At 39.8% G+C, this 23,917-nt stretch overlaps 1 protein-coding gene across 4 annotated transcripts in view; it reads left to right on the forward strand.

The window, feature by feature from the left end:
• The window catches only part of NRP2 (neuropilin 2), a 207,191-nt gene that overhangs the window by 140,477 nt on the left and 42,797 nt on the right, over positions 1–23,917 (forward strand). For 2 of the 4 annotated variants that reach the window (XM_034431468.2, XM_034431461.3), the window contains exons 13-14: positions 17,827–18,089; positions 21,253–21,349. In XM_034431468.2, the coding sequence (XP_034287359.2) occupies positions 17,827–18,089; positions 21,253–21,349 (360 nt within the window). Of the gene's footprint in view, positions 1–17,823; positions 18,090–21,252; positions 21,350–23,917 lie in introns of all 4 variants that reach the window. The other 2 variants (XM_034431452.3, XM_034431465.3) reach the window with 1 other exon arrangement.

Consider the following 23,917-nt stretch of genomic DNA (forward strand, 5'->3'; position numbering starts at 1 on the left):
AATAATAATAATAATAATAATTTTATTTCTATACCGCCCTTCTCCCGAAGGACTCAGGGCGGTGTACAGCCAATTTAAAAACACACGACACAACAATAATTAAAAATTAAAATAATTAAATAGATTTGGCCAATTTAAAACCCCAAAAATTTAAAATACCCCAATTTAAAATTATTATGTTGATAGCCCTGCCTGGCGGAACAACAGGGTCTTCAGTGCGCAGCGAAACACCCGGAGGTCGGAGATCTTACGTATTTCCGGGGGCAGTTCATTCCACAGGGCTGGGGCTCCCACAGAGAAGGCCCTCCCCCTGGGTGTCGCCAGCCGACATAACTTGGCTGATGGCACCCTGAGGAGACCCTCTCTGTGGGAACGGACTGGTCGGTGGGAGGCTATTGGTGGCAGAAGACAGTCTCGAAGGTACCCGGGTCCTATGCCATGAAGCGCTTTGAAGGTGGTAACCAACACCTTGAATCTTACCTGGAAGACCACTTGGAGCCAGTGCAGCTCGCGCAGGAGGGGTGTCACGCGGGCACAACGAATTGCGCCCATAATCACCCGCGCGGCCGCATTCTGGACCAGTTGGAGCCTCCGAGTGCTCTTCAAGGGGAGCCCCATGTAGAGAGCATTACAATAGTCCAGCCGGGAGGTGACAAGGGCATGAGTGACTGTGCGCAAGGCGTCCCGGTCCAGAAAGGGCTGCAACTGGCGGATCAGGTGAACCTGATAAAAGGCCCCCCTGGCCACGGCCGTCATATGCTCTTGTAAAGACAGCCGTGCATCCAGGAGGACACCCAGATTGCGAGCCCTCTCTGTGGGGGGCAAAGATTCACCCCCAATAGTCAGCGATGGCACCTGCTGACTATATCGGGACGCCAGCAGCCACAGCCACTCGGTCTTGGACGGGTTGAGTCTGAGCCTGTTCCTCCCCATCCAGACCCGCACGGCCTCCAGGCAACGAGACATCACATCAAGGGCATCGTTGGGGTGGTCTGGGGTGGAGATGCTTGGGAATAACAGCACCAAACAACCAGAAGTGGTAGTGTAGTAGTTAAGGACAGAAAACCAAATACCTCCCTGTGTTCAGTTCATTATTAAAATTGGTACTGTAGCTACTTCTTGGTGCAATAAAACCCTTCACAGAATGAAAACCATAGCTTCAACAGATAATGAAGGGGGGGGAGATATACCTCCGCACCTTCCGCTGTGACTTAAAGACATGGCTGTTTAGCCTGGACTGTGGGGGTTAACATGTATTTTAACATGCTTTTATTCGGATATTTTATTGTTGTGAGCCGCCCTGAGTCCTACGGAGATAGGGCGGCATATAAATCAAATCAAATAAATAAATAAATAAATAAATATACATTTATTTATTAGATTCACTTAAAAAACAACAATAAAAAAGGCATAAGTATTATTTTTCTCAATGGATATTATAGTCATAAAAGAATGACAGATAGCACAGATTCTAAATAGAAGTGCTTGAGTTTAGGCGTGCATGAAAAATGAATTGCATCGGCACCCTTAATGATATGAGGAGGACATGAGTATTCACTTAATATATATATATGCTCAGAGGAAACCTTGTACTTCAAAACTCAGGCCTTTTGTGGAAAGCAGTAGAAACAATGGTGCGGGCCAGAGATATTTTTTTTTAGAATATTTTAATTTGCATTCCTGTTCTGAGCAAGAGGTAGGACTTGATAGCCTATATGACTTTTGGGTTTGTATTTCCTAGTAATTTAGACAACTTGCTTCTTGCTTCTCAAGATAGACTAGAAAATTGATAATGTGAAGAAAAAAGAAACGTCCTAGGCATAGCATAGGCACAATGTGATGAAATGCTCCCAGGAAAGAGAGATGCAGTGTAGTCTTATTACTCAAAAGAAAACTGTATTGATTTCAAACTGAAGCTGAAGCTCAAATACTTTGGCCACTAAATGAGAAGAGAGGACTCATTGGGAGAAAAAACCTGATGTTGGGAAAGATTGAAGGCAAAAGGAGAATAGGAAGGTGGAGGGTGAGGGTGAGGATGAAATGGTTAGATACTGTCATCAACAGAGGTGGTATTCAACTGGTTTGTACTGGTTCGGGGAACTGGTAGTGGTGACTGCGAGTGGGCCTGCCCATCTGTCCTGGCATAATGCCGTCCTATTTAGCAACGTTTCCCCCTCCCAAGATATTGAGAAACAAAAAACAAAAATCTGTTTTGAGTTGATGATCAGGGCATACGTTTCTTTGTAGTATTTCAAGCCTTTCCAAGTTAAATTGTAAAGTCTGTGGATGCTCAATAAAATGCTCCCATAAAGGCAATGGGTTGTACCTCTAAGAAGACATGTGGAAACACAGACAATGAATTAGAGTCATAAAAAGGAAGAGCAGGCTCTAGCAAAATGAGGCAAGATAAATATTTGCGTTCCAGTAGGAGATCATTAAAGTCCATGCAAGGAAGCTTTTTTTCCCCCTGTGTCCTCTTCTTTCTTTTTCTTCATAGCTCTTTCCCTCCTTGCATTGGAAGACTCTCTAAATTATATACTTTCTTCACTCCATTTTTTCCAAGATAGTCTTTCCATCAGCTTCATGTTTCCTTTTTTAGCCCCATATTTCTTGTGCCTCAAAGATTATCTCTCCAAGGGTGGAATTGAAAAAATTTAGCAACCGGTTCTTTGACCGGTTGCTGGGTGGGCATGGCCATGGGGGCGTGACCTAGTCGGCTTTCTGCACTATGGGGGGAGCATTTTCACCCTCCCCAGGCTCTGAAGGCTTTCCTCAAGCCTCCAGGAGGGCGAGAATGGCCTACCCCGGGCTCCGGAGGCCCTCTAGAAGCCAGAAGGCCCATTTCTGGACTTCCAGTACTTCTGGTAGGCCTGTTTTTCGCCCTCCCAGAGCCTCCGTGCAGGCCCTGCACTTACCTGGCATCCAAAATCGGCCGCATGGAGACTTCTGGGAGGGGGGCAGGGGGGAGGCAGGGTCAGCCAGTCCTTGCAACTACCCGTTCGGCGAACCAGATTAAAATGAACATCTGGTTCACCCGAACCAGTCCGAACTGGCTGAATCCCATCCCTGCATCCCTCTGAAAGTCCCATTACAACTGCAGGGAGCTCTCTTGGTAAAAGCAAACCCAGAGCAATTTGTCTCTCTTACTACACACCCATATCCATTAGGACATGAGCTATTCTCCAGAGTAATGGAATGTACAACTCCAGTTTTCATGCCAGGAGGGATTTTTCCTCTCCCATGGATTTTCACATGCAAACAGATTTCTGTGCTCCTGCAGTGAAATATCTTCATGCTATGTCAATAATTAGGATTTAGCCTACAATTTTATACAGATTATCTGGTAGTGAGTCTAGGTAGAGTTTATGTCTGAATTAACTGGATGGGTTATGTTGTCATTTTCTCAGAATTCAGATCTTCTCCTGATGAAGAGGGATACAGAATTCTGTATGGGATCAGTGAATCATGGGGGAAACATTATGGGATCATAAAACCATATATATAATTTATACAGGATTTATTGAAAAATGATGAGAAAAAAGTATATGTTAATATAAATATAGGGTACTGGTGGCTTGGGAAAGGGCCATAGACCAGTGGTAAAGCATCTGCTCAGTCAGTAGAAGAATAAGTTTCTGATCACAGAGTGAATTTTGAAAAATAACTTTTTTGAAATCCCACAAAACCCTATTATTTGTGCTACATTGTGCTAGAAGTATTTAATATAAAGTGGTCTCTTATACTTTTTTGAAATGGTAATCATAACAACAAGAACAGTAACAACAATCACAATATGTACTATTATTATTAGCATTTTATAAAGCACTTTAAATGTTTCAGAGTAGAAGTATGCAAGTATTTGGATCTAAAGCAGGAGAGATGCTTCAGATCTGGCAAGGGCATATTCTCTAATCTTCTTACTGGCACCTTAAAGAAAATGTACCTTTTCCTGGTCTTGCATGATCGCCTTTTGGTTTTTAGAAATAACAGCTCCTGAATTCAAATATATATTCTCCTTGCGTGGCCACTATACGGGAACAGGAAAAGAGGTATCTTCCATAGCAGTGATGGCTAACCTTTTCCGGACTGAGTGCCCAAAGTGCGCACACTCGAATCCCCAAAATGCAATGGGTGTGGTCCCCGCGCATGCATGTGCAGCCCCCGCACATGAACACATGGCCCCCGCACATTCCCCCCGCCCCCGCACACATCCCGCGCATGCATGGCAGACACCCAAAGACCAGCTGGCCAGTGGGAGGCACATGCGTAGGACAGCTGAACTGTGGTGGCAGCTCATGTGCCATCAGAGAGGATGCTGCATGCCATAGGTTCGCCATCATAGTTCTATAAGATGCCACTGATAGTTCGAACCACACTGGATCTTAAGAATTTTTCCCACTTGTGATTTAAATTTCTGCAAATCCCTATTTCAAGTTATCTTGCATATATTATTTCACAAATAATGTATGCAATGATACAAACCTAAGAAGGTAGATGCTGTGTGTATATGTTGCAATGCACAAAGTTGAATGTGAGCAGATAGGATAAACAACTCAATGGCTTGTTTAACATCACCTAGATTATCCATCTGAATTGGAATTAAATTTCCTGGCTCACATTTCTAATATTGATCTAGGAACATTGCAAAACGAATGCTTAGAATCAGTTGATGAATGCCGTATGCATGGTCAGGCCAGGTTTTTCCTTGCTGTGTAGATTTTGTCCAGTTGTTTCTCCCTTCTTAATTTTCCAAATCATAATCACACTAGTCAGTTTAATATCTCCCAATCAGTTTGCATTTCATCTCAGTTCTTCTCATCCAGGCAGTTTTCAATGCTTTGAGAAAGTATAGAAGAATCTCTTCAGGTTTGAACAGAAAGCTGAAAACTTTTCTTTCTTGTGGTGTGCAAGGTGACCACTTCATCTTAATGAGGTACTTTGCAACATAGTAGTGATGCAAAATAAATTTGGCAATAGTTCCAGGATTAGGACACATGATGTGAAGATCCAGATATGATGAGCCACAGGGGTGCAGTGGTTAGAGTGCAGTACTGTAGGCTACTTCTGCTGTCTGCCAGCTGCCTGCAATTTGGCAGTTCAAATCTCATCAGGCTCAAGGTTGACAGCCTTCCATCCTTCCAAGGTGGGTAAAATGAGGACCCAAATTGTTGGGGGCAATAAGCTGTCTCTGTAAACTGCTTAGAGAGGGCTGTAAAGCACTGGGAAGTGGTATATAAGTATAAGTGCTATTGCTGTCTCCCTTTCTGAAGAAGGCTCTGATGCTGAGAAATTTGGAAGAAAACCGGCAAGGATGAGCAGCAGCAAGGTGAATGAAATCAGTTATGGTAGCAATGAATGCATCATTGGAAGAACTGAAGGATCAGGTTAGGGACAGGTCATCAGGGAAAGAAATCCAAGTATCACTACAAATAAACAGTAGAGTAGAGTAGAGTAGAGTAGAGTAGAGTAGAGTAGAACAGGATGCAAGCTTTTCCAATGGTTAATTGTTCTCACTGTCATGAAACTTCTAGGTTGGATCTCTCTTTGATGAGCTTCCACCCATTATTTCTTATCCTACCTTCAGGTGCTTTGGAGAATAAGTTGACAATTCCTTCTCTGTGAGAGCCCTCCAAGTATCAGAAGACAACTGTCATGTTGCCCCTACCTTCTCTTCATTAGGTTGACATAAATAGTTCCCTTAATTTGATGGCAAATAAATATCAAGTCAGTTCCAGGAACTGAAAAAGTTGGGACAAACTTCTATGCATATGCAGTGCACATGCAAAAGCCTCATCCAGTTATTAAAGGTGCCAGAAAAGTACTTAAAGAAACATGAAGTGGAGCAATATGGCCATTTCCTGCTTTGTCTAATCATAGGGGGAGGGGCTGATTGCCTTTAAGTATTTTGTATGAAACTTCATCAAACAAAGCATACCTTTGAAGTTTGAAGACAGTCAGGGAGAGTGAGACTTTGTTAAAAGAATTAATGACCTTCTGTTGGCCAGAATAAAAAACTTCTCTACTTTATGGGAAGGGGGAAAAATCTGTCAGCAATACCAGAATGCATATAATTCAGATTCATATCTAGTGCACTTCAAGGCATAGGCAGTGAGGGAGATTGTTCAAGGTATTCAGCAGACTATCTTCAGTTCAACCTGGAAGTAGCTGTAGTTACAGTGCCTTTCATGAAAATCAGGCATAATTAAAAGAGATGATAGGCCAGTGATCATCTTATTGGTTTCCCCAAATTCGATTAAAAGCTTGACTTTATGCAGACCACAATGTTTTAAGTCTCCATTGATTTGGCTGATATATAGATTTTTTATTTAGAAAATAAAATGGCAGTGACTTGGCAAGTAAATTAACAGGTAATCTGATTGGGAAAGTTCCCTGTGAGACAAGATGCCCATCTGGCTTTAAATATTACATTTATGAAAGACTGAGTCAGCATTACCCAAACAAGACTACTGCAAAGTAAGAAGACTCTCATAGAAGCAGATTAGAAGCAAGTTAAAAGCATTGGCTCAGGTTTATTATTCATATTTCTATGCCGCCCACTCTCTGAGGACTCTGGGCGGCTTACACCAAAGACAGTATACTAAATAGCATATTTCCCCCAACAATCTGAGTCCTCATTTTACCCACCTCGGAAGGATAGAAGGCTGAGTCAACCTTGAGCCGGTGAGATTTGATCCACTGATCTGCTGAACTAGCAGTCAGCTGAAGTAGCTGCAGTACTGCACTCTAACCACTGCGCCACCTCAGCTCCCTAGATTTAGGTTAGCCAACTAAATAAGCTTTTTATACCTTCAGTCAATGGTTTCCTCTATTAGTAAATCTGAACTTTTTTTAGCTTTCCTTAGTGTTAAGGAGGAAAATTGAGGTTAAGGTTTAGGGAATCTTTTTCAGACATTGTTGATTGTCTCCCTTTTTCTGTCTGATGGGATTTAAAACCCATATTGGCCCACTGTTAAAAAATGGTTGCTTAAACAGAGAGCATCTCAATTTGCTTTATGTAGGTGGAGATGGTGCCATCTCTGCTGCTGCATCCATTTTCCTTGCTGGGTATTGCAGAGGCCAGATCTACACATTATGACTTTGAGAGATAAGTTATCACACCAGTGCATTGTTTGAATGACAGAAATGTCTTACTCATGCTATGGTAAATGTTGCCAAGGACATCTCATTGGCAGAAAACAGATATCTGTGTTGGCCAAATTGTTTGGCTTCCCAGAATGCTGCTTAGGAAGATCAACTCATAATTTATCAAGAAACTTAAGTTATGTTGTTGTTTGGTGAGCAACAGTGATTTGCATGTTCTTATTGTCCTAGCTCAGTTGAATCCAGATGCTCTCATAAATCTCCATGCAAAGTAGGCACTCCAAAGGCGGCAGCAGGAAGCAGAAATGCCAGAACTGATCCCTCAGGGTCACCCTTTTGAACATTTGATGCCAGTTCAGCTCAAGCTTTATCTCCTGTCTCTTTACTAAGAACAGATCCTTTTCCTTAAATCAAAGAGCTGGTGAGGGAGTTAATAATGCTACTGATCCTAAAGACATTGATCAGAACCTTCTGCTAAAACTCCTTCCTCAAGCGGTTCAGTGCCTAAGAGATTTTTATTTTTCCACACATTTTGAATGGCTCCTTTTCTTTGGTACTGATTGCTTCCTTTCCAATTAACAACATCAAAAAATATAAATTCCTGGCAGAGCCAATCAGTCTTCAGTGGATCTTGCTTATTTGGCCACCAGGCCTTCATTATATTCCTTCATCCATTAGCATGAGCCACTGAATCATTCTAAATTCACATAAAGATAGGTAATGCCTGCTGCCTCCTTTATAATCTCTCCGAAAGTATTCAGTACCTCAGCATGACAAGCAAGATTTGGCTGTGTGCCAATAGCTCTTAATGGGCTGCCCAAAGAATAAGTTTCGATATTATATGTTAATGACACTTGAGATGCCCACAAATCCTTCTGGTGAACAGAAGAAGATGGTCTAAGTGAGACTATAAGGTCTTCTATCTCTGGTCCCAGTGACTGACCCACATTTGATCTCACATCATTATCCTGTGACACATATTTGCCTTCATTCATATAAGGTATTCTCTCCATTTCTGATTAAGACTGCTTATTTCAGAGCCCCTTTTCTCTCTATGATAGGCATGTTGCCAGTTTCAAACTCTTCTTGCCGCATCTAACAGCCACAGAGCGGGAACAAAGAAATCCAGATGCAGAGGGGACTGCATTGCTATATGTTAAAGGGATGTTTGATAGCAACATAAAGTAACAAACATCTCTCAATAGATAATTTTTTTTAAAAAAAAATGTTAGTATATCCCCCAGTCAGCCTTCTCCTTTTTCTGGGTTTGATGAAGGGGCACTAACATTATATCTATCCATGTGGAAAAGCAATGGACAGCAGTCTGGCTCTGGTAAACTCCCACTGATGCTGCTTTTCTGGGGAAGAAATGGTGATTATCCCCAAAGCCATCTGGTGTACCCATTACTGTTTACTTAGGCCCTGTCTCCACTTGCCCTTGGCTCTTGTGGCCTCTCTTCCTGGTCATGCTGTCCTGTCTTCATCTCCTCTCCGAGCCCATGAATGAGACAGGCTTAAGTAGTCATGAGATGTGATGACCTTCTTAAACTGACCCCATTTCACCAAAGTTTCAAGATGTGTAAAATTTCTAATATTTTGCCATTTATTAGTTTGGAATTGAAGTCAGGTGATCTGTGGGTATGATCAGTAATGTGTTAGAAGAGGAGTGTTAGAAGACACAGGCACCCTTCCTTTTCCCTGGTTTCTAGTCACCCACTCTATTTCTTTTCCAGTGTTTGCCTGCTTCATTAACATTTGGTTTCAGAGCCATCAATTCTCCTCACCACTGTTTTTCCATGTAGTTCTCTCCAGGCTTGTAACGAGAAAAAAGAAAGGAGAGCAGAATTTTATTTGGGGGAAAGGGGGCCATGTTTGCAATATTCTGTAATGGTTTTAATGGGTATCTTTTATCTTTAACACAATCCCCGTGGTTTTTTTTTCCCCTTCTCATTGCAGCATCCAGAAAATGATGAGAGAGACTGAATGAGGTCTTTCTTGCTTCTTTGCCACTTGCCCTATATATGTCAGTTCCAATCACTGCCCCACTCCCTAAAGTGGGGAGATGAATTGCCCAGCAGCTAGTCATTTTCAATTCTCTTACTTTATAGGACTTAATTAGCTGGAATTTGTTGGGAAAGGCATCAAAATAAAGCTGCCAGTTTTTTATGGCTTTACATAATGTAGAATATAATCTTGAAAGCTATGTCTAATTTTGGACATTGAGCATCAAAATGGTATTCTTGAACTAGAAACAGCATAGAAAAACAAAACTACAGTGAATAAGGAATATTTTATTTGGGGATATTTTACATAAGAATACTATTTTTGAAATGGTGCATTATGTTGGGAAAGTGGATTGGGGGGAAAAATCCCTCTTCCATTTTTTTATAGTTGGGTCATCCAGTATAATCTTCCCTTGTATTACAATCCCTGGGGGAGACCTTTCTCTCTGTTCTTTCTATGGGAGAAATATTTTTACAAACTATAAAAAATATCCGGCCTTAGGAATAAGTACCATGGGACTTTCTTTTTAATGACAGGCTCAAACTAATTTTCACAGGTATTTTTTTTAAAAAAATAACTTAAATATTTCAGTTTAATTGTATGTTTATTGTTGGTTGGTTGCATATTAAATTTCCACTATGCTTAAAAGCTGTATTTGATTTTTAATGAGCCAGAGCTCAATTCTGATGTGTGTCTCTGTGCAAAGAGAGGGCACCTGCTTTATTAAAACAGGCTGGCTGATAGAGGTCAGTATGGTTGGATAGATATCCAGAGGTTCACAAGGTCAGATAAGTCCAGCCCTGGCTGCTGATTTCTACCTCCAGTGATGCTTTCAAGTCAGTGTTGTGCTCTATACTTTAAAATGTTTTTCTCGTATTGGCCATATTGGCAGGAAAGTCAGAAAAATAGCAGATTGTCTGGACAAATTTGACTTGGTGCTCTTGATATACTTCCTTTAAATCCAGAGACACTGTGATTATATGTTTTTAATGAAGAGGTCTGCATTATTATATGGGTTGTGTGAATGTGGCGATTTTGATGCCAGAGTGACACTTGAGAACTTGACATCTATTAATTTCAACAGAAGATAAGTGCCCAGGAGCAATTGTGCTTTTGAAAAATCTACTTCTTAGAAACTGAGATCTCATCACTGTGGCTGTCACTCACTTTTGAAGGCAGGGAATTATGGAAAGCAGGGTGATAGAAAGGCCAGTGTGAGGTATCCGGCTAACTCAAGTAGGTATAGTTATGTGGCATCACTTTCATCTTGAAATGAGTCCAGTTTAAGCACTGTACATTTAATAGATCATTTAGCAGAATGTAGAACATTTAGATGAATAAATGTTTTTCCACATAGTTTTTTGTGGTACTATCCAGGTGAGTTTCGCTGAAAATATAATTTGCTGAATGGATGTAGACTACTTAGAAATTCTAGACCCTTCAGCATCTTCACTATACATTTCTGCACACTAGGCAATAATTGCAGGAAGATATAAAGTCTTCGCTGCTAGGCTTGTCCCAAATTCACCATAGACAAGCAAAGTAAATGAATAATTGAGATAACTGGAGAGATACAATAGCATTTAAAACATAGGATATTCCTGTAAAGGATAGTTTGAAGAAGTTAAATATTGTCTTATAAAGCAAATAAAAACAGAAAGGCTAACACAATAATTTTCAGATATTTAAAAAGATAACATTACATAAAAATAGCTGTCACCATTTTGAATTTGGCCACTAGAACATATATCAGGTCATTTAAGATAAGGAAATATTTATGGTGTCTAATAGCTTTCCAGGGTTCAGTACTAATTTAGTAAGAATGCTGTTGTTTGTTAGTGGAAATAGCTACAATCCAGGATATGGCTGGTTGCGTATACTACAATGACTCTTACTCTTTTCAACAGGCTTCCAGGACACCCATATTTGTATTGTCTTGTTTCTAGTATGGTATATGTAAAGTTCAGTAAACCTTGGAAGCATCTTTTAGTGTTTGGATAATACAGACAGTTACCCAGGAAAATTGAGGAATTTTCACTCCTTTCTGGTGTATTTTTAAATATCTCTTTATCGTATCAGTGTACAATACACGGTGGCAGTTTAGATTTAAATGTTCCTTGAACGTGAAAAATGAACTTCCTTCACTAATATCTAGATTGTTGTGGGTATTTAGGCTTGGTTTGCTTTTTGCAGTGGGATTTGGTATATGTACGTTTAGAGGAATATTCAGTCATGTGAGCCCCTATTATGTAGAGGGTGTAAAAGTGCCAGTGAAATACAAGACCTTAAAATGACTTGATTGACAAGTGAAAATGAATGTTTATGTTCAAAGAATTTGCCTTTGCCCAAGATCTGAGTTATTTGTATATTTACGTAGAATCCTTCTCTGAGGGAGATGGGCAATTAAGAAGTTTGATATATAAATAAATAAAAATAAATAAATACTTTTGCTTTGTGAAATGACCTGGAAATTCTGTTGAAGTTTCTCAGAGATACTTAATGGAGTTCTGGGTGTTCTCTGACCTTGGTGGTTTGCTTTCAGATTTCATTACCAAACCAGTTAACATCATCAGTCCTAGCAAATGTGGAATTTGCTCCCTGTTAGGGTATTGTTTTCTGCTTGCTTGTTTTCTGCTTGCTGGTATTAATCCCTATTTATCTGGGTGTAGGCTGCTGGAGAGGATGTGTTCTGGTCTTTCTATTTCCTTCCTAGCTTTTTTATTGTCCCTTGAATGGCGTGTAAATGTGGTTTATTTCTATGGGTCTTTTTGTTTACTTAAGATGTTTTACAGCACTTTAGTTGCTTTGTGTCCTGTGGTGATGCCATGATGCTGCATGATTGTAATGCACATGGAATCTCTTTCTGTTTCTGAGATATTTTTAAAGTATGGTAGTGTTATCCCTTCATAGCTTGTGTTGATTGTGCTGTAGTGGGTTGAGTGGTCTAATACTTTTTGATAAAGTTGTGTCAATATCCATTTTGTTGGGAGGCAGTCCTTTTCCTTTTTCTGGTGTTCTGGGTTGCTGCCAGTGATGAAATCCTCCACTGGTCACCACCGGTTCTCTCCCCATGCACGACATGCACACATGCGCAGCTCATGCCAGATGCATGTCGCACACACATGCACACAGTCCGCACCAAACTCACGCTTTTGGATTTCCTGCTTTTTTAAAAAACTTTTTAAAGCATTTTAAATTACTGGTTCCGGAGAACCGGTAGTAAAAAAAATGCTTAAAAAGAAAAAAAAAGTTCCGAAAATCAGCTGAGCGATGCGTTATCGTCAGAACTTTTTTTTTTTTACTTTTTAAAGCATTTTTTTACTATCTGTTTGGCAAACCAGTAGCTTTTTTTACTACCGGTTCGGATGAACTGGCCTGAACCAGTAGCATTTCATCCCTGGTTGCTGCAGTGCCCTTGTACCTGTTTGAATAATGTTCTTATGCAGCTCTTCTTTTGGGAGACTGGGTTGTCACTTGGATTGCGTGGACTGTTTTTCAGTGTATTCTTTTCTACTGGAGTTGGGATGTAGAATTGGGAACTTTAATTTGGATTCTTGCACTTAGCATGGGGTTAGATATGTTGGCCTAAGTGGACCTTCCAGGTATATTGATATACATATTTAAATAAAACAAATAAACTGTATGAATCTTGAATTTCCTAGCTTTCTGGGGGGAAAGCTGATTTGCAATTCCTTGTGACCTAATTAAATCAGTCACAAGGAATTCTACAATCTTTGAGCCATATTATTAAATTAGAAATATTGTGAATTGCCCTTGCAATAAGAAAGTAGGCTTACAATTGGAGTTTTGCACAAAGTGAAGATTTGGTTTGTTTTTTATTCAAAACAAAGCAGCTTACATAGATCGTTCCATTGGAACCTTCAGTTTGGTTGTGCTTTGACGGAACACACACACAAAAAAACAGTGAATATCCTCTCATGTAAAAGAACTTGAAATGTTCCAAGTGTTCTATCTATAGAAAATAATGAGAATTCAATGGGAGTAGATTGTACTAATACCAGCCAATAATAAATAATAATAATTGCAGAAAGAATGGTAAAAGAGAGTTGATTAAAAGACATTGCAAAGAATACTTTGAGTAGTCAATAGAACAGAGAATTCTGTTCTCACTCAGAAATGCTGCATTAAGCATATAGGACAGGGGTGTCAAACTCAAAGCCCGCGGGCCACATCTGGCCCGCAGGGTGCTTAGATCTGGCCCACAAGGCCACCCTGGAAACAGTGAAGGACTGGCCTGTGTGCCTCTGCCAGAAAAAATGAAGCTCACGAGGGCCACACACGGCCCTCCCAGGCTCCGTTTTTGGCTGTGACAGCCTCCTGCAGCTCTCTGCCAGTGAAAACGGAGCCCATTTTCCCGGGCTACATTTTCCCTGGCAGAGGGCTACAGGATGTCGAGCTGGTCATGCCCACTCTGGCCATGCCCACCCCAGCCACACCCACTCAACCCCCCCCCCGAAGTCAAACAACCCTGATGTAGCCCTCAATGAAATCGAGTTTGACACCCCAGATATAGGGCAATCATCTCATCAGGTTTTTTTATTTTTTAAATTAGCTGGTCGTTAACACCTCCCAAGTATACTAACCTAACTGCTGTCATGACAGGAGATTTCTTTAAATGTTTTCAAAAGTATACATTTTGTAAGCTGCAAAATGGGAGCTGGCATTGCATGAGTAGCATTCAGCAACATTACCACAGCAAAACAAAAGAAACATCTGCTAGTACTACTCTGCTAATAATACCAACAATTAATTAAATGTACTAGCAGATTATCGGTAAAGCAACACAGGGCCAGGCTTAGGACTCTATTTTGATTATTTCTGCCCATCCAGCAAGTTCTGACAGGTTTGCTATGTTCCAGGTCTCCTTGCTTGGGCATTGCTCTCTGGCAGGAGTTAGGAGACAGGCCTTCTCTGTTGCTGCTCCTGCCTTCGTAACAGCCTCCTCCCTGAAATCCAGCTGACTCTGACCCTGTCTGGTTTTTTTGAAAGGCATTAAGGCTTGTTTTTTTTTTCTTCAGCATTGGGTTTGTGCATGGAATGACCATTGGATCGGTTTTTCTCAGCACTTTACATGTTATATAGTATTTTCTGGCTTGGTCTACATTTTATGCCTTCTTTTATTATGTGTTTTAATTAAATTTATTACAGTTTATTAATTATGTACATTGTACTGAATTGTGTGGTGAGTGAGTGCCTATATACATTGATTACATTAATAAATAAAACACATAAGTCAGTACTCTTCCTATAAAGTAGCAACAAAATCCACACGAATAGCTTTTTGGTTTGTTAAATACATCCTGAGATCAACATTAGCATGACATAGGTGGATACAGCATTCATACACAATACAGTAACTGTCAGGCTTCCTTCAACAGCAAGGTAAAAAGTTCAAGACTGCCTGCCCAAAAACACAAACCCTCAGATAAGTAGGTTTATTGTAGCAAAGCTATAAAGCCATTATGAAATAGTTCCAGTGAGTGCTGAGTATCAAATGTAAGTTCTATTTATAGTGAAAACAATATTCTCTTTCTCCTGCCTGTACAGGGCAAACATCTAGAAGCTATTCTCTTCCATTAATTTTGTTTTAGGGTTTGCATTATTACCAGGCTGTTTGTACTGGATAATGTGAAAGCTTACTGTCACTCTAAAGCATCAGCAAACCAACCCAGATTTCTTTTTTTCTTCCCACTCTAACCATTGTTTAAAAACTAAAATCCCAAAACTAGTCCACTTTTATTAACATGGATTTGGGGTTGGAAGGTTGAGTATTTGCCTCAGGGCAACCAAACATATAGCTATTTACTCTCCATTACTCTAATTTCGGCCTATTGAAGAGGTGGTAGAGTGTTTGGAGAAACAAATCACAGATAACACACACATTCCTAACTTCCACAATGCTACTGGAGGGTCTTTCTCCATTACTGAGTTGGTGCAGTCCATCCATTTTTGAATTGACCGAAAATGATACCTGTATCAAATTTGCAGACCTCACTGCTGATTCTTATCCTGCTTCTGTTACCTCTGTTTCAGGTCACTGTATTTCCTTACTTCCTTTCAAAATAATGACTAGCAAAGTCCAATAGATTTTGTGTGTTTTGATTCTAACCTTGGGAACAGATAAGGAGAAAATACTTTTTTATTTTTTATTTTTAATACTGGTATAGCTAAGGGCATCTTAAGCTTGTAACAGTCAAGGTCTGAGAACAAGATGAAAGCAATGTCATGTGGGCTTGGAAGAAAAAAATGTTGCTAGGGCATGTTTCTGCTCTACTTAGGTAGGTAAAAGTTGGGAAGGGCCCCGAGAGACTGAATTTTTTTTTCAACTCAAATTAGTCACCTTTGCTGTTGGCATCTGTTACTAGGTTTGAATTATTTTGCTTAGATCCCCAATAGCAGCTTCATCTTGCTATTTGAAGTTGAGGATTAATCTTTGCAAATATAAAGAGGAGGAGGAAGCAGGAGCAGAACCATCAGTTAAATTTTCTGCTAGTCCAGATTGTGAAGTATTTATTGCTTATTAAGTGGTGGCTGGGGGAACCTCTCTCCACTGGTTGTAATGTCAGCATAGTGAATGACGAGCAAGTGCTCACAAGTGTCTACCTTAAAAACAGAGTAGCAAATAAAAGACAGAAATATGAACATGTGCATGCACATGCACACGCACTGATAATGTCATGATTACAGAGTAAATTTTCTTTGCCAATTATAGCACTTTCACTTGTCCTAATTATGTCAATCATTTGTCTTTAGCTTTTCAAGTGTCTTGATCAGGAGGTTTTTGTGTTTATGGCTGTTGGTGAAATAGATAGCCACCTTACTTCTCTGTCTCAGCCAGGACAATGTCCTATCTTTCTACCCATCTGGTGGGTGCCTCTCTTCATAAAATTAGACTTCCTAACAAGGATTTGTGTATAGTTTAGTAGGGATGTGCAACAAATTTGTCTGAAGGCCTTTGAGAAAGAAGAGTCACATTCATGTCCCCACATGCTCTGAGGTACTTTTTCGGTTTCATATCTGAAGGGCTGCACAGCTCCATATTATTTTCTTTGGTTCATTCTTCAGGTACAGGGCTATCATTTCTCAAATATTTTCTCTCGTATAAGTATGATCTAAATAGTGCAACCTGTTGTACACATTGGGGCATTTTCCTATGAAAATATGCCTGGGATTCAGTCTTTAGTGTATACTCCATTATCAATATTCTACAAATATATTAACTGTCATAGGCTTACACACATGATTAAACTTCTCTCTGTAGAAAATTAATAGCATATTTTTTAAAGATATGCATATGAGAAGCAAATATTTACCAGATGAAATTTTCCCAATGTGTAAATCCCATGAAAATATGCTTGTGATTCAGCAATGAATAAGCAAGAAGGCTTCATAGTGGCCTTATTCCCAAGCAAGAAGTCAGTAAAGATGCTTTGCATGGCATCAATGATCAAGCCAGCATATGCATTGGTAGTTTTGGAGGAATTATTGTCTATTATCTCTTTTATGTGTAATGTTTTCATTAATTGATAGACCACTTTTTAGCAGTAAACTTTCAATGTGGTATTGAGAGAATACTGAAATACAAGATTATGTTAGGGTTAGAGTCAAGGGTGGGCTGCTGGGGGTTCGCAGAGGTTCGGGAGAATCTCTAGCTAAGATTCTGTGCAGTTTGGAGAACCCCCAAATCCCACTCCTGACTGGCCCCACCCACTCCACCCCGCCCCTCCTAGGAGTCCCCACATGGCCCGTTTTGGATGCAGGTAAGTGCAGGGCGCACACGGAGGCTCGGGGAGAGCAAAAAATGGGCCTACCAGAAGTTCAGGAAGGCATTTTTGCCCTCCCGGAGGCTCGAAGAAAACCTCCAGAGCCAGGGAAGGGCAAAAATGCCCCCCCCCCCCCCCCGGCCGTGGTGCAGGAGACTGACTAGGCCACTCCCACCATGGCCACGCCCACCCAGTAACCAGGCAGAGAACCCCTTGCTAAAATTTTTGAAGCCCACCCCTGATTAGAATTAAATGAAAGTAAATGCAAAAGTATGTAAATGATATAGAAGAAAAAAACTAAAATGATTAGGGACAAACACAAAAATATTTTCTTTTGTTACAGGTATTTCTATAGTGCCAAGATCAAATGATACCGGGCAGTTCAATAGACTGAAATATGGGGGTTGGAGGAGTGGAGAATGAGTTGTAGGTCTTCCAAAATTAACATTATTCTTCTTTTTAGAAAAAATGACTTTGAAATGAGATGGTCTTAAACATCTGCAAAAGGCTAAGAGCCAAAAGGAAGGTCCCAAATGAAGAAAATCCTAAATCTGGTGCTATCACTAAGAAATGAATAATTAAATAAAGTAGGATGCAAAAATAAGTTTTTCTAGGATATCTTAATGAGTAAGCAGGTTCCTGCGGAAGCAGTTTCTTCTTCTAATAGTCTAAACACAGTAATTTTTGGAGAATACCCAATGCTTTATTTAAAATGCATGCTTCCTTCATCTGACATTTAAGTGTTAAGTTTTCTCCTCATGTTATAGCAGTGTGGAGAAGGACAGGAAATGAGTGACCTCTTTTTCTACATCATGCTGAAATTATGAACCATGTACTTTCTTGCTATTCATGGTTGAATTTCTCATTAGCTAGAGCTAATAACCATAGATTGCCATATCTATTGCAAATTCTAATTAGGATTAATCTTCTTCAGCAGATGGCAAGAGTTATTTGAGGTTGCAAAGCAGCGCAAGAAGAGAAGGACAACATGCTCGGCTGATCAGTCCCACTGTCTTCTTGCCCAGGAGTGCTGTGTGCCTGATGTTTTGGTACCAGGTCTCTGGAGGGACTGGGACTATGCTGCAGGTGTGGCGGGAGGCAACGCATGAAAACAAACCACTGTGGATCATCAGGGAAGATCAAGGGGAGGAGTGGAGAGAAGGCCGGATTCTTCTGCCTAGTTATGATACAGAATATCAGGTGAGCATGTTAAGGTGTGGATTGAGATTGAGCATCACTGCACGTTCATCTCCCAGATTTCAAGAGACCATGTTTCGTTTGTCATAAAAAAAAGAAAAGAAAATATTGTTCATAAGAAGCTTTCCTTCTTTCATTTTGTTTTCCATGTTGCTATAGTAACTGAACAACAGTGTATTTGGTACATGGATTTTGCCTATTGTATATATAGCTTAGCTCTGGGTTTATTTTATTTTCATTTACATTCTTAAAAGACTCTCTGCTTCTTGCTAGACATGGACTGCAAAAATCAAGATCACCAGCAGAAGGCAACAAAAAGATAGAGTTTTCTCTATGTATTTTCTGCTTTTTGCAATCACTGAGATGTTTGCAACCCAGATCTGGTAGCTCTACCTTTTGTGATTGTTTTTCCCTCCCCTATTTTCTCTTGAATGATGATCCTGTAGCTTGTCAAGCAAACATGTAAGAAGTACCGGTAAATGTGAGTGCATATTGGAGGCAGCAGGAATTTAAGAGTTTGCCTAGATTGTTGGTGCTATAATTATTTAAGAGCCTGGAGTCCACACTGGAGAAACACGGAAAGAAATTGAACACCTCGTTGTAGGGGGGAAGGGAGCGATTATGACAAAAGCTCCAAAGTGGGCCACGTGTTTCCAGACATTTTAAGCAATAGAGGGCAGCTGTGTATAAATTCTGAATGGGTCAAAAAAATCAAGATGGCAGCCAAAACATTTAATCAATACCCCACTCCTTTTTGACATGCATCATGCAGTCATGGCCAATATGCTGGCTGATTTATCAGCACCTTGCAGATGCCCTTGGAATAGTAGAGGCAGGCAGATAGATAATTAGAAAGATAAATGCCTTAGAGCAGTGGTTCTCAACCTTTTCTTCACCACAGACCTCTTTTAAATACCTTTTGTGGTCACAGATCGTGGCCACAGACCACCAAGATTTAAAGCACTAGACGGCATGAAGCCTTCGTGGACCCCCTGTGATGACATCACAGCCCCCCCAGGGGTCTGCAGATCACAGGTTGAGAACCACTGCCTTAGAGTAACTTTCTGACTCATGGTGACTGTCTGGACAAGTCCCTGCAGGTTTTTTTAGCGAAGCGTTTAGGGTTTGCTCTTACCTTCTTCCTAGGACTGAGAGAGAGAGTGACCGGCTCTGCAGGCTTCATGCCTAAAGCAAAACTAGAGCATATGGTCTCCTGGTTTCTAGCCTCATGCTTTAATCATTTTTGCAATCCAGGATTGAAACTTACCCCCAATTGCTTGTTGGAAGAAGAATGCTAGTTATGATGAAAGCTTGCATTGTAATCTGAAATTGTTTTATACAGATAGTCCTTGATTTAGAACCATTCATTTAGCAACCATTTAAAGTTACAATGGCACTGAAATAAGTGATTTATGACCGGTCCGACACTTACAACCATTGCAGTATCCCTACAATCATGTAATCAAAATTTGAGAGCTTGGCAAACAAAATATATTTACAATGCTTGCAGCAAATGGTCATGTGATCACCATTAGCAACATTCCCATTTGGCTTCTGACAAGCAAAGTCAATAGGGAAAGCTGGATTCACTTAATGACCACATGAGTCACTTAACATCTGCAGTGATCTTCTTAACAACCATGGCAAAAAAAGTTGTAAAATTGGGCATGACTCACTTAACTACTGTCTTGCTTAGCAATGGAAATTCTGGTCTCAGTTGTGGTTATAAGTCAAGGACTATCTGTACTATTTAACCACCCAGTTTCCTCCCTCTGAAAATCCCTACAATTTTTGCTTTGTGGAATGTTTTAAATTCTCTATCAGAGTTTAGTAGTCTAACCTTGACAGATATGCAGCAGCATCCAGGATTTCTTAGGAAGAGAAATAATTATTAAAGCAATTTAAATTTGATATGAATATAACGTCAGAAACTTCTTTTCAATTTGTATTTGCTTCTGCTCCCAACAATCCAGAAATGTTCCCTGCCTACTCTATTGCTTTTCACTAACCCGCATTCTGTTTCCCTTCACCACACTGAAGCATTTTGATGAAAATGCCAGTCTCAGTTTTAAAATAAAGTGTGGAAATGAAACCTGACAGGCATATTTGCCTATATTGCAAAATTAGCTGGAATACAGAATGAAGTTCTTAGTTTGTTTGCTTGGTTTTCTTTCTTCTCTTTGCAGTTTCTTGTACAAAATTAGTATGGAGTTCAAACCACTCATTCATAGTCAGTAAGAAAACAGTACTTGGATATGGTCCAAAGTCCAGGCCAGCTATTTGGGATCTTTTTTTGACAGTTTCCATGAGTCTTATCACAGCCCAAACTTAATGGAAACTGCACATAGATTTCATCTCACCACACTCCCAATTCCATGCTACTTTCTTGGAAGATTAATCAAGCTGGACCTGAGAGGGGAGCCAAGATGAAGAACCACAATGAAAACAAATTACATTCTCTGGTGTTTGCCCACCAGATATATACATATTTGAGGCTTATGCACAAGTTCTGTATTTCCAGATCAACAAGTGAAGTTTATTTCCTTATTAGTTTAATGCCATTTATCCACTATTCAGATCTACTGGACTCTAGGCAGTTTTCTAGACAACCGAAAATTGTCTAGAATTATTATTAAATTATAAATGAATAAATAATACATGATATGAAATTGTTAAAACACGAGCAATTTTAGAACCAAATACTAGATTATGTTAGGGTAAAGTTTTTACTAGCCCCTGAAAGGCTATGATGTTTTGCACTGGTTTGTGTTTTATCAGAGAAATAATGTAAAATTTAATTAAGGTACTGATTTCAATAAAGCACTAAATTTCTGTAGGATGTCAAAAGCTGGAGAAAGTGAAGAGAGCTGGAATGGATTAGAAGAAGCTGAAGATTGCTGAGCCTCAAGCTTGGTCAAAAAGAATTGTGGGCAGCCAAATATTTATTTCCACTCCAAGTAACTTTTAAAGTTAAAAAAAAAAAGCTATTTAACTTTTGGGGAGTTGGTGATAACGGATACATTTCAAGGGTTCTCTTGAGCTTTACTACCTTTTTTGTCAGTTGGAAACTTCTAAATACTAAGAAAATCTGATAACTTTAATCCCTTTCTTTGAAATATGCAAGAGTGGTTTGTGAATTTATTATTCTGTCTATTTTCGCTCCTAGATTGTATTTGAAGGCACCATAAACAATGGGCATTCAGGAGACATTGCCATTGATGATGTCCGAATAGGCACTGATACTTCTTTGGAGAACTGCATGGGTATGTAAGGATAAATTTAATCTGTAATAAGAAGCAAAAACTCATCTGCAAACAATAGAATTGACAAGTTGAAGGAGGGAGAACTCTTATTTCTGATGTAATTTTCCTTGTCCCACATAACAACTATCAAAATATAAAGTGTATAAAGCTATCTATCTGAATCATAGCACTTCTGCTGTGATGATACTGAATGCACTGTAGGGTTTTTTTCTATCTTATAGTTCATTTTCATACAAAAATAGTAGTATCTGAGGGCTGCTTGCAGTTGCATGTCTGTGATGACTGTTCCAATGGCAAGTTGATCATGTGCATGCAAATTAGCCACTGATACTCACTTTTCACTGTTATAACAAATGCTAGCTGGGAAATATGAAGTGAGTATTTTATTTTATTAGTACCGATCCAATTCCAAGTGGCCTTCCTAGGGTGCCTATTTCATGAGAAGCAGCCTTCATATAGTTCCTAAGCCATGCATTCAATCTACCAATTAACACCAAAGCAAACCAGGTGATCTTGGCGTTCAGTAAGGATGTAGAAGCATTGGCTATGGCTTTGCTAAGTGCCATCTCCATTTGTCGTCGTCATTCCCCCTCACCCCTCCCGGAGAAAAATTACTCAGACCTAGTTTACAAAAACTCTGTACTGAGCAAGGTGGGTAAAAAAATAAGTTGATTGAATGCATCCTGTCATATGGACAAAAACTCTTGCTCATATAATCAGTGTATTAGAACTAAGGCTAGGCTTGAATAACTCCTCTCTGAAGGATTTCCTTTATTAAAATTTTCTGAATGACAGGAAGTTTTCATTTTTTAATTTTTTTGGTTTGACGTTAAGAATCCCATGACCCTCTCCAATAGTGTGGAATAGGCCAGAAACAATCAGAAGGCCAATTGTTGTGCACATGGGTGGTTGTAGGATGATGGTCCCATGTAGGACAACCTGTATCTCCCCCTTCCCCCCTGCAGTATGTATATTACTCAATTCCAGACTAGCAAGGAGCAGTGGGGCAAAATTAATAGGAATGGGTTACCCTGCAGCAAATAGCATCTTAGTTCAATAGCTCTTATGTGCAAATGATTCTTCTACAGTTGTGGCCAAGAGGTCACATAGCAATCATCTTTGCAGGCAATCTTATCTTAAGGTTGTTAAGCAGACAGAACCCTGGCTGCATTAAAGCAAGTCTCACCCATTCATTTAGCCTATTCTGTCCTTCTGGAAGAAGTCAGGGAGCAAGAGTGCCTGGGGAAAGCCTGTACTGATGGTTTTTCCTATCCATACAGAGATTAATGTGTGTCTCTGCAATGGCATGGACTGTTCATAATAATAATAATAATAGTAAGTTTGTTACCAAAAAACAATATCCAAGAGCCAAAATTAGTCATCAGTCAGCACTGTATATTTAGAAAGGGCTGATGAGATCATTAGAAACCCTTATTAATAGGAAATATTCTACCAGAAAAGGGTGGTGACATTAGAACTCACATTCACAAGCCAGCAAATAAAATTGTAATATTTTAAACTCTTAAAAATATGCCAGTTATTCTGCTATTGTGGGCACCTGAATTGAGGCAATAATGACAGGTGCATTAATGATCCCATCACACCAATACTTGTCCACATACTAATGACACCAAATACTAATAACAGAATTTATGGTAAGACATTCCATGCATGTTGTCATCTTTAGTATCACTGTGGTTTGTGCTATCAACCACTGAAATAAGACAGTAGTAGAGCACCTTGGGAGTGGCGGATCGTATCTTTGACATCATCAGTTAAAGAAAGGTTATCTTATCTTGGCTGTAAAACTCCAGGCAACCAGTGTTCAGGCAGCAGTGTTCAGTTTTTGTGTTTTTCTTGGCTGTTAGCTAATGGTTGTTTGTAGGTTTGCAGCCCAGATTTGGTAGCTGTAATTGAAGTCCTGGGAAAGACACTGTCCTTGATAGCAAATAATAGCCATCTAAATGATCTGTTACCTAAGCAAAATGAGCTGAAACATTTTAAAAGTCCAGAACATGATAACATTCGGAGATGGTCAAATAGATACCTTCTTAATTCAGTCCCATTAGGTAGACCAGACAAGAAAATCAATTCCACAGGTAGTTTCTTATATCTTTAGTTGGATCCTGGCACCTTAACCAATACACAAAACTTGCTCACGATTGTATTCCTTAGGAGTTAAGTATTGCAGTGCAAGTAAATGTTTGTTACCATTGTAGGTAATGACTTAGAAATCTTCTACACATTTACATACCAGATGCAATTTCCATGTTTACAATAAATGCATGTCCTTTCCAGCTTTTGAGAACCTGGTTCTGTAGAATTATTGACATGCTTGAATGTTTCCTCCCCAGATTAACATTGGTTTGCTGTTCACATAGCTGTTTGATTTGTTGAGTAATGTGGGGAGTTGCAGTTCCATGAATTGGAGCATTTCTAAAGGAATAAAAGTAATGGGGAGGTTTGAGATGGGGTCTTGGGACTGAGATGATGAGTGTTTAATCCTTTTCTTTACACCATTTTTAATTATTAAGTGTCCCATCTAATGCTCTTATTTGTCTCAGCCTC

The sequence above is a fragment of the Pantherophis guttatus genome, chromosome 1 (genome assembly GCF_059756535.1).
Source record: "Pantherophis guttatus breed Tessera chromosome 1, ASM5975653v1, whole genome shotgun sequence".
NCBI lineage: Eukaryota > Metazoa > Chordata > Lepidosauria > Squamata > Colubridae > Pantherophis > Pantherophis guttatus.